The 11925-nt window shown below is 45.0% G+C and overlaps 1 protein-coding gene across 4 annotated transcripts in view; it reads left to right on the plus strand.

Moving 5' to 3' along the window:
- Positions 1-11589, plus strand: part of ANXA6 (annexin A6) — a 275493-nt gene extending 263904 nt beyond the window's left edge. For 2 of the 4 annotated variants that reach the window (XM_069654018.1, XM_069654020.1), the window contains 2 exons: positions 10196-10318; positions 11234-11589. In XM_069654018.1, coding sequence (XP_069510119.1) covers positions 10196-10318; positions 11234-11293 — 183 coding nt within the window. In that variant the 3' untranslated portion in view covers positions 11294-11589. The remainder of the gene's footprint in view (positions 1-10195; positions 10319-11233) is intronic. The other 2 variants (XM_069654017.1, XM_069654019.1) reach the window with 1 other exon arrangement.
- The last annotated feature ends 336 nt before the right edge of the window (positions 11590-11925 follow it).

Here is an 11925-nt window from a genome sequence, read left to right on the forward strand (position 1 = left end):
CTTCCACATCAGTGTTGCTATGAGCTTAATTGCTGACTTATCGACAGCCCTACCGGGCCAGGCTTCGTTCACAGGGTGAAAGGAGAACGATCCTCCCGTCCCCCAAAGCACCGTGGAAACACACACCCTGACGCTCCAGCTGATTGCCATTATCATGCAAGGCCACAAGCAGAGTTCTGGACTGGGCTACCTGTTAACATATCTGTCACTGATGATCTAAAAGACCCCCCTCATGGTTCACTGACTGAGGTCCCGTTCTGCCAACGTCATTGCATCATTGTTCGCCCGACTGGTTTTGACAGGGTCCTACACGGTGGAGATTATGTTCATCAAAAGCGTACACTTCACAGAGGGGACCTGTTATAATTGCATTAAGGATCAAACAGGACCCCTCTGGGCAATTTCATCATTTGCACTGTGACATTCAAAAGGGAGGTGTAAAAGGCTGGCAAAATCATCTTTACCCCTCTATTTTGCACTTTACAGTCCTAATTGAGTAAACACTCCCTTTCATTTATACTTGGCAAGCAGCGTTTGCAATGGATTCTTGTGGAATTTGCCAGCTGTTTGCTGGTGTAAAAAGCAGGCATATTCCATAGGAGTCCATAGGTTTTATGCCAACATGAAAATACCATGACGGCGTAAAACCAATCGGTTTTTGGAGGTGCTGGGGAAAAAGACGGAAACATAACTCCTGTTTCATGCCCTCTCCAGCTTCAGAAACCACAAAAAAAAGCCTGCAGCGTAAAACCTTTACACCTGTCTTTTACAGTTTTATTTATGCTCCAGGGGCTTGATAAATGAGCTCTAGTCTGATGTAGTCATGATTCGTTTTTACCAGCATCGTTCATACCGCGGCCGCCAGGGTTGTAATGAGGCCCAATGTGTCCAATGATTGGTTCTGAACCAATTCAGGATCTCACTGTGAGATCCAATGTAGACCAGACTGTCTCTTTTCACATGCGGATTCAGGAGGAATGTGAAGTTAGGAGGAATAATGCAGAGTGCCTTTTTCCTAGACGCAGTTACACATCGGTGGCATATTTATTTTCTGCTTACCAAATCTATCTAATCCACAGAATTGATCCCTATTCTGTTTCTATGCTTATTGTATGCTAGGATGCATTTTCCCTCCTAGCAGTTAACTCTCTTATGTTTATGCTAATGTATATCTCTATGCTATTCCTATCCCAGGGTGCATGTCCATGCTGGCGTGTAACTGTTCTACGGCGTACCCCTTTGCATCAGAGTAGCTATTTCGATGTTCCTCTACCTCACTTGCAAACCTTCCTTGCTTGGAGGTCTTAATAAATATATTATTAGAGGAGTTAGACGATCACGCTGCGCTGATATGTTCGTTGTCACTAATGGTTTAATCAAAGAACAGCCAACAAGTGTTTCGACGTTCACAGTCTTCTTCAAGGCCTCAGGCACTTGTAGAGTGGTAGATACGTGCAATTAGGACAGATTTACCAAGCCTGTTGTTGGTAGATTAGTCGAGGACCGTGTCCAGACCTAGCTGACAACACTTCTCTGCCGTGAATTATAAAGCCTCTCCAATGTGGTCATGCAATACTGGTATTCAGAAGGCCTTTCGACGGGAGGGACTAGTATTGCTAATATTGCTAGTGACAACGAACATATCAGCGCAGTGTGGTCGAGGAACTCCTCTACTTGTGAATTTGTAGGGTCCATAGGGCATTTGCACCTGATCTACACGATTAATTGCAGCAGGTCACTTGTTGTAACAATTGCCTAAAGCTCAGCAGGTTCATATCTACATGCCCTTTAGATGCGTATTTAATAAATATATTGTTTACTTTAGAAACAACTTTCCTATCTCTTATCTGTAGATTGTTTGCCTAATATTCTGCGTGCTGGCGAAAGGCACACAGCCCATTATAAATAGGGCTCACTGTTCTCTTTTTCTACTGATTTGTTTACATATAAATACAGACGGAAATCAATCTGTTTTCTGTCAGTATCTATTTCTGCTGGGCTCCCAATGATGCCAATCGTATTGCTTACTGGCAGCATGGACATTACAAACATTGTTTGAGCAATAGTTCTTTAGTTCCTGATATTGCACATATATAACAACATAACTATTAGGTCAGCAGCAATCACAGGTGCAACTATTTGTTATTATGGTAAACATGGAGCCGCCACTGATGTGGAATAATCCAGTTCCATGTCTGTCCTGTATGGCTGCATGTGTGTTTTTAATAAATGCATTTTTTCATGTGAATACATGTTAATGTTAAAGGTATTTATATAGAGCACCGTCACCAGCGGAGTTGGTTTCCAGACGCTCAGGCGGATCTGTAAAGAAAAAGGTGGGGGGTGGGTTAGTGGGTGAAGAGGGTGTAGGAAAGTGAGAGGTGGTGTACTGTTGGCAGCTTCAGTTCGGTTTTCCCCGTGCGCTGAGCTTGGGTGTGCATATAGGATCGAAGCGAGTCCTCGCTCGCTGTTTGCGATCTATGCTTTGATTGTTTGTTGTTGCGGTGTGGTGAAGTCCTTGCGGATTGCTATTAGGTGGTTGTGTGGGTTTTTGTGTGAATTAAGTATGCAGAAATTTGAGGTTTTATTTAGTGGGTTGTATGTCACAGAATCCCTGTAGTTTAATTTATGTATCGGGTTGTCATACTGGATTGGTATATTTTTTCTCTTAGTTTAATGATTGTCTAGTTTATGTGGTGATACCGTGGCTGGTTCCCGCAGATTACATTGGCTAAGTACCCCAGGTTCAGTGAGCATTGTCCCTAGTTCGATAGTGGTGTATATTGACCTTAACCAGCTCCTTGCTATCCATTTACTGTCGGTGGTCCATTGGGTGGTATAATCTTCTCTTCCCTTTCCTGACTGTCTAGTTTCAGGGCCGGGGCTGAGGCTGGCCTCCATCTAAGTTTTGGCCTTAGTACACCCATGGGGCGAGCATAATCCCTGCTTAGGTAGTGGAATTATATTAGCATTCCCTGCTCCTTCCTTTATATATATTTGTCTCTGTGGTCCATTGCTGCCTGTGCCTTTGAGGGGTGCCAGGTGCTATTGCTGGGTCATACCTTGCTCTCCCTTCCAATTGATCTGGGGTGTTCCTTGGTATGAACTGGTGTGTGTTTTCTTTTAATAAGTGGATATGTTACAGATCCATATATCCTTATTTTATAAGGGTTGATGATTAAGGGAGTCAGGGTAGGTTCTTCTCTCGGCGTAGTTCCTCTGTGTATGTCCTTATCAGCATCCTTTCTGGTTATGGGGTGAAGAACCATGATTTTAGGAGTTTCCTGAATTTTAGGTGATCTCTTGTGTTCCGTATGTTCCTTGGTAGTTCCTTCCAGGTTTTTGGGGCAAGGTGAGAAAGAGGATCATCCGAGTTTTCTCTTGTTGTATGATTTGGGTTCCAAGCAGATGTCGCTGCTGGATCTGAGTGGCCTTGCAGTGTTATGTACGTTTCGTTTTCTTCTGAGGCACTCTACACCTTGTTTGTGGATTGCTCTGTGGGTTATGCATATTGATTTGAACTTGATCCGCTGTTTGATGGGTACCCAGTGTAGCGTTCTCAGCGCTGGTGTGATGTGTTCTCTTCTAGGTAGCTTAAGGAGCAGTCTGGCTGCCGCATTTTGTATGCATTGGAGTTTATTTAGGAGTCATTCAGGCAAGCCTAGATATAGGCTGTTGGTGTAGTCTAGTCTGCACATGATGAGAGCGATGACCGCCTTTGTTTTGTTGGTGAATGAGAGGAAGGGTAGGATCCTTTTAACCGATCGTAGGAGAAAAAAAGATTTCTTGATTATGGTGTTTACTTGTGGCTCTGTGGGACTGTAAAAAACCTGGGAGTCCTGATGGACGGCAAACCCATCCGGACTCCCAAGTTTTTTACAGTCGATGATGGGGCTGGGGTTTTCGCCATTTTCGGTTGGCCATGGGCTATAGAGGTTGTCTTCTGTTTTTTGTGATGATCATTATTTCTGTTTTGCCTGGGTTGAGTTTTAAGGTAGTTTAAGTTCATCCAGTTGTATATTTCACAAAGGCAATTCTCTAGTGTTGCGTTGTCTTCTTGTGAGTCTTGTATTTTGTAGATTTGTGTCATCAGTGTAATTGTAACAGGTTAGACCATGTCTTTTGATGATTTTAATTAGCTATGACAGGTAGATGTTGAATACTAGTGGCGAGAAGGATGATCCTTGTGGGACTCTGCATGACGATTCTCGTGGGCTTGATTTGTAAGGTTTCATCCATATTGTTTCTGTTCTGTTTGTTAGGAAGGATCTGACCCAGAATAAGGCGTTGTCAGTGATTCCAAATTCTTCCAGTCTTATGATGAGGATGTTGTGGTTAACTGTGTCGAATGATGCAGAGAGGTCTAATAGTATCAGAGCAGTGCTGTTGTTTTGAGTCTGTGTTAGCCTTTAGATCATGCCAGATTGAAATAAGTGCTGTTTCTGTTCCTCATCAGTCTGAAGCCTACTTGTGCCTGGTTTAATAGGTGATGTTCTTCTATGAAATCTTGGGTTGTTCTATATGTGTGTTTCCAGGGGTTTAGCGGGGCAGGGGATGTTGGAGATGGGTCTGTAGTTGGAGAGGTCCTCTACGTTTCCTGATGTATCCTTGAGGAGTGGTTTGGTGTATGCTGATCTGACGGCTTGAGGCACTCTTCCTGTTGAGATTGATTGGTTGAGGACGTTCCTGTAGTATTCCATTGGTGTTCCTTGCGCAAGGATTGATTTGTAGATGTCAGGGGGACAGGGATCCGCGGGGGAGCCAGATTTGTTGCTTTGATTGACGAGTTTGATGTGTCTCCACTGATATGTACGGGACGTTTCAGAGTTTGTTCTGGTGTGCGTTGCATCGGTTAGTGTCTTCAGCGCAGTGGTTGCATGGTCTGTTTTGAATGGTCTGTTGGATGGACATGATTTTATTTTTGAAGTGGTCTGCGAGGTCACTGCATAATTTCTTCGATGGTATTGGAGTTTTGTTGCAGTCGGGAGGGTTTTTAATTTCGTTTATGATTTTAAACAGTACTTTTTGGGTGTTTGGTGCTTTGAGGATTCTGTTGTCGTAGTATTTCCTTTTTGCTTTTTGTATGAACGGGTATGTTGTTGAAGTTCTAGTTGTAGTTGTTTTCCTTTTCATGGCGCCCAGTAGGGGTTGAACTATTTTGCTGTTGCTCTTTTGCGGGATGGATTGAAAGTTTTTCTTTCTTGTCGATTGTTGTGGTGATCCAGTTGTGAAGTATATCTTTTTTAGTGTTTAGGTCAGCTTCGCCCATGGTCGTCGTTTATGGTTTTGTGATCTCCAGTCGTTCCGTTAAGTTGGAGTTTTTTTATTGTTCTCCAGTTTCTTTTCATGATGATTGATAGTTTTTCTTGTTTCCTGGTTATTGGGGAGGGCAGTGTGATTACCAAGGGGATGATGAGGTGGTCGCCCCAGAGGATATGCATCGGTGGTGCTGTGGTAATTAGTTTTCTGTTGGCAAAGATTGCGTCTAGTATATGTCCTGCCGTGTGGGTTGCTCCTTTGACCAGCTGATGTAGTTCCACTCTTAGTTGGCCGGTAAGAGATGTTTTGTGAGGTTGTGGTTTCTTCCTTGAACCAGATGTTGAAGTCTCTGAGGATAATCAGTTGGTTACGCTCGAAAGCTAGGTTGGTGATTGCTTCTATGAAGTCGTCTATGAAGGCTGCATTGTATGTTGGTGGTCTGTATATCACTATGAATTTCAGGTTTGTTGTAGGATTTGTTGATAGACGTATGATTAGGGATTCACATTTCTTGATGTTTAATGCGTTTTCCGCTTTAATTTCCAGGTGTTCCTTGTAGATTGCTAGTCCACCACCTCTTTTTGTTTTCCTGTTTACTTGTATGCACTTGAAGGTATCGGGCAGGCACTTATTGTGGGTGATCTTGTAGTTGTCATCAAGCCATTTTTTGATTACGAAAAGGATTTTGATGCCTCTGTCACTTCGGTCGTAGATTTCGGTGGCGTGTTTGGACATTGATCTTGCGTTGATTAGATTGCAGTGGATCTTTTTGGTGTCATTTGGTTTCTTTTTTGTTCCCGGTTTTGGTTTGTGGGTGTTCAGTTGGGGTGCTTTTATGTTGCCTCTGAGCGGTAGAGGTTCTGTGAAGGTGGCTTCGTCGTTGAATCGGTCTGAGAGATTGACAATTGGGTCGCTGACTTCTATTGTTTCTTATCTCTTGTCATTTGGTGTGGGTATCGATAGTGCCCATCTGTTGTTGTGATGTACAGAGTAAGGGGTTTGGCGTCATCCCATTCTCTTCTCTGGTCCTTTCTTCTTTTGTTCTGTTCTGGTGTTTTTTTTATCCATCTGTAAATGTTGGTGTCGTTGAGTATCTAGGTTCTTTGGTTGATGCGAGGAACGGTGTAGGGTATAAGGATTTTTCTCTTGTGATGTTTGTTCTGTCGATAGTATTGTTTTGTTGCGGGGTGTGTTCTGTATTGAAGGCGTCTTCTGCTGGGGCCGGTTGAGCGTGTGTATCCGTGTTATTTGTACCATGTTCCTTTTCCCTTTGTCTGTGTCCAATTCTGCGTTGGGTCATTTTGATCTTAGTTGGGAGGAGTTGGTGTGGGTGTTAGGTTTAATAGGGGCAGTTTCAATTGTTTTTCTTTGTGCCTGGTTAGTGTTGATCATAATCTTCAATTGTTCCGTCTGCTAGTTTCGGAGGGTGTCTCTTTTCCAGTCAGTTGGGTCTTGGGTCGGTGGGACTTTGTTCTGTGAGTTGTTTCCAATCCTCTTAGGTTGTTCTGTCTGGAGGTTTTCAAGGGTTTGTCTTGCTCAGTCAGTTGGATATGGTGTTCCTATTACAACATAAGGGCAGTCCTGGGGGTAGCGGGAGGGCATATGGATTGGGCTAAGGGTGCAGGTAACTTTGGAGGGGATGATGGTACTAGTTGCAGGCGTTGGTGCTTGCTCGATGTCTTGGGTGTCAGGTTCCTAGGATTCTGTAGTAGCAGCTTCTGATAATACCTAGACGACTAAGGGACAAGAGGTGGAGAGTTCAGAATTTTACAGGTGGTTTACAATGAGATTGTATACTTGGGTGTGGGGTATCAGAAGCCCGAAGTGATGTGGGTTTCGGCGGGAAGCAAAGCTGATTGAACAGTTGATTTCTGATCCTTGGACAGCAGTGTGTAGGTTTGGTTCCGCAAGGCAGGCTGTGATCAAGATTGGGACCTTAATCTTTCGGGACCGGTTTGGCTTCGCAGATGGCAGAGGTGGTCAAATATCAGGTTGGAGAAGCCTGGGTGACGGGGGAGGTTTAGATTTGAAGGAGGATGGTGGTAATAAGGACAAATTTGATGCCTAGATATCGGGAGGAAGGTTCAAGGCTCTAAGTGGCCGGCAGCGATTAACACCTAGACCTAGGCAGCAATTGAACACCTAGACTGGAGTATTTGGTAGCGAGAGAAGCTCCGGCCTCACAGTGTGGCAGGCTTATGTTAAGAGATGGGGGTGGGGACACCTAGAGTAGTCTTTCTCACAGTGCACGTTGAAACAGGAGAGAAATTGGACCTGAGGGTCTTGTGTTGAGGTGGAGAGGCCTAGGTTTCAGAGTGCAGTATATTACAGGAGAGCACGCTGAGATTTGAGGGTCCTGTCTAGTAGAAGAGAGGCCTAAGTTTCAACAGAGGTTTCAAAGTGGTTCAAATGTAGTTTCAATGCAGTCTCAAATGTAGGGGAGAACACTTAGAGAGTGTGCTGTATTGTGGAATGAGAGGCCTAAGTTTCAAATGCAATTTCAAGTGGTTCAAATGCAGTTTCAATGCAGTTTCAGGTCAAGGGGGGTCACACTTAGAAAGGTCCTATATAGTGGGAGAGAGGGCCAGGTTTCAAAACTGCTTCAAATGCGATTAAAGCTGTGTCAAATGCAGTTTAGATGCAGTTTCAGTACACTTTCAAAAATGGGGCACTGTATAGTGGGAGAGAGGCCTAAGCTTCAATGGCAATTTCAAAGTAATTTCAAATGCAGTTCAAATGCAGTATAAAAGCAGTTTCAGTGCACTTTCAAATACAGGGGGCACACTTGGAAGGGTCCTGTATAGTGGGGGAGAGGCCTAAATTGAAATGCAGTTTAAAGCCTAAGAGGCCTAAGTTTCACAATGCAGTATTGTACAGAAGGTTTGTATGATGGTGTCAGTATATGTTGAAGATAGACTAGATTGTTCCTACCTTATCTCTTGATGCTGGTTGACAACAGCCTTCCTGTCCTGGGTCTTGTCAGGGTGCTGTGGCATGTCACCATTGCTGGTATGGTGAGATGACTATGCAGCCACTGTTAGATGGCTGTAGTAGTCGGTCTATGTAATTCCCCTGCTGACACCTGCACACACTATCTGGAGCCGCTGCTTCAGGAGTCGCCCTTCGCCTTTGCCCTTCGCCGCTGGGCTGAACGGGCAGAGGGCTGCCCTGGAAGGCTGTGTCAAAAGGTGGCGGGAACCAATAAGGGGAGGCTGCGGGAGGGAGGAGGAGGAGGAGGGACCAGGACCAGCGATTAACCTGCGCAGTGCTAAATTCAAGCAACAGGGCCTAATTGAAAACAGCAAAACAAAAGAGTTGATGGCTGGAAGGTTTAGAATAAATCTTGACCTCTGGCATTGCTCTGGGCAACCCTCCAGACCATCGTTCTTCGCCTGCCAAGCCATTACAAAAGGGGAAAAACCATATGCAAATCAGACTTGGTCCCACCCCCAAAGGGGTAGTCCAGCCTGGACTGCTAGGTCACATCCCTTTTGCACGAGACCACAAGCATCCCCAGACATGTTTCAGCCTTGTTAGGCGTCATCAGTGAGGAGTAGCTTGGGTCTCTAGGCCCAGCAGGCAAGGGACCCATGTCTGGGCATACCCTTCCCACTCGGGGTGACAATAGCAAAACAAAAGAGTTGATGGCCTAATTTAAACAAGGGGCAAAACGAAAACACCCAGGGCTAATTGAAAGTACAAGGGCCTAATTCAGACAACAAGGGGCTAATTGAAAGCACCAAGGCCTAATTTAAACAAGGGGCTGATTGAAAGCACCAGGGGCTAATTGAAAGCACCAGGGCCTAATTTAAACAAGGGGCAAAACGAAAACACCAGGGGCTAATTGAAAGTGCCAGGGCCTAATTCAGACAAGGGGCTAATTGAAAGCACCAGGGCCTAATTCAGACACCAAGGGGCTAATTGAAAGCACCAGGGCCTAATTTAAACAACACGGGGCAAACCGAAAACACCAGGGGCTAATTGAAAGTAACAAACACTTGAAATTGTCACCTCTAAATGATTGCGCAGCCCTGAGCAAATGGTAAATGTCCTATTCAATTTGAGTGTGTAACTGGACAACAGATACGGTGAAACAAAGAGTCCAAAGCAAGTAGATTCTTCAGTCAAAATACGCTGTTGAAACAGATTTTATGAAATGATGCAAAAACAAGACTGCCGACACGTGTTTCGACCCAGAACAACGGGTCCTTTTCAAGGCAAGACGTATGTTATTCAAACTGCGTTGGAAAACCCAAAGCCCTCCTGGGGGGGCAGATATATGGGCCAATTCTAAAGTAGTTGATTCTCCTCAAGAAAATAAGCGGCAAATAACTGAAGCAGTCTCTGTTACTGATACAGTGTGGTACATTCCCAGAACATGGGAGTTTGTTCAAGCTAATTGAAAGTACCACGGCCTCATGCATGAATATACGGGCTGCACGTTACGTTTTTGTATGACAAATGATGAATGTGGATAAATACAGACGGAAATGATGGCAAAATGAATAGCCTAAAACCACAAGCCTTAACTATGAACACCTTTCCTATGCTTACCTGTAGAACCTTTTTTGTGATAGTCTGTGTGGTGGTAAACGTTCACAGCCCGTTTTCCCTCCCGGGAGTGTAGCCTCAGACTGCTCTGCCACCTTAACCTCTGGGGGAGTCGGGCATCTAGGGAGGAGCCCTGCAACCGAGGTATGGTTGATCTTAGAGAACCCCACACATAAGCTCTGGGGGAAATCCTTCTGACAGTATGAGGGGAGGGCCGATCTTAGGGTGCCGATTAAGAATTTCTTTGGTCAGAACTGTTGGCAGATGTGTAGATGCAAAGATAAGGCGCCCGATTTCCCCATTCAAAGTGGGCGCCATATACAGCTTGATACATAGCAATACAGCGGGAAATCAAATGTTTACTGTCCTTTTTATGTTCTGGCAGGGGGCTGGGACGGACGAGAAGGCCCTTACCCGGATCCTGGTGTCAAGAAGTGAAATTGACTTGCTGAATATCAGACAGGAGTTCAAGGAGGCCCATGAGAAGTCGCTACATCACTGCATCGAGGTGAGTGGGCGGAGGAAGAGGCAAGGCCGTTAGATGTAGGTGTAATGAAGGGAAAGGGTGAGAAGCAAGTAAAGAATGCATGGAGGCTGAGCAAGGGAAGGAAACTGATGGCCTTCGGGGAAATAAAGGATCCACAGCTCAAAGCGAATGCAATACAGGCCCACACAATCAAGTCAGCAGCTGTGTCCTTAGAGTGATAGCAGAGTGAGGACTCTTTGGCATCTTCTCTAGATTAGTCTCCGACAGTATTCCAAATGCAGGTAGGGCTTTTCTGTTCCTCACTTAAGAATATGATACTTCAGGGGAAGAAACAGTACATGTTCATCTTTGCGTGTAAGTGTGTCACAAACACAAGCAGCAAATCTGATTTATTCAAAAAGAAATCCGCATTCGGAAGAATGGAACCCAACGGGTTGTATTGGAGTAAATTCCTGGGTTCCTACCGCACCAATATGATATATGATATGATATTTTATTTGTATTGCGCTCATACACAAGTGTTTCAGAGTGTGACGATGCAATATGCCTCTAGTAAGTTATAAGCCAGCACAGGCCATTGGTGGTCAATGCTAATATTGAAAGTAGAGCTCACAGATTTGTTGGTTAGAAATAATTTATTAGGTGCAAGGGAACTTTGCATTGCCTTAACAGAATGCCAAATGGCAACATGCCCCGTTCCAGCCTGACTTTTTTTCTTTTCATTCTAGGACTTTTAGTACTGGATATGTTATGTAGAACTCCTGGACTACAAGTCCCAAAATGCAAAGGAACAACAGGGCTGGACTAGCATCTGCCGACTGGAATGAAGCATGCTGGCATGCACGCAAAGCTCATTCACAGGATGGAGGGCTGCTGCCATAAACTAGCTCTATGTTAAAATGCTTCTTTCTTTTTTCCATTTTGCCCTGACTGCAGAAGGAGACATCTGGAGATTTCCGGAAGGCACTGCTGGCCCTGTGTGGCGGAGACGACTAGGAGGGCGATATCCGTGGGGTGGTCTCAGTGCTAGAATAACCACAGCCAGAGTTTCCATGTTGCGTTCACTCACATGAGACGTGTGGTTCCCTGTGGAAGAGGCGCACTGTCCAGAAGTAAAGAACCAAAGAGCCAAGCCGGAGGAAGTGATGGGGTGTCGTGGCCGGTCGCTGCTGTATTGTGTGTGTGATCGTCTGTCTCAGTCTGTAGGGCTCATGCTGTGTAGTCCGCTGAGGACATCCTGTGTAAATAATATTTTAATGAACACTAATTAAACTCCTCACTGTTCTGCTGGCCATGGTCTCTTGTCAGTGTTCTCTCATAGTAGCAATTAGTGTGAGGGGATTGAGGGTGAGGTGGCATATATACAGGACATCAGATTATAACGCTATCCACAAACTGAACATGTCCCGCAGCAGACCACCCTCGTCTCACACAAGGAGAACACTAGCAGAGCGACAGCAGCACTGCAAGTTTACTCTGCACCTGAATTGATGAAGAAATGGGTATTAGTGGTGAAATCTTAACTTATTCTGCAACCTCTCCTTTGCCTCCGCAGCCTTCCCCTCCCCTCTGAAGCACTCTTGTGCATCCTCTTCTCAAGAAACCCACAGCTGATCCTCCTTGCCCGG

Source organism: Ambystoma mexicanum, chromosome 3q (assembly GCF_040938575.1).
Source record: "Ambystoma mexicanum isolate Mex_15411 chromosome 3q, UKY_AmexF1_1, whole genome shotgun sequence".
NCBI lineage: Eukaryota > Metazoa > Chordata > Amphibia > Caudata > Ambystomatidae > Ambystoma > Ambystoma mexicanum.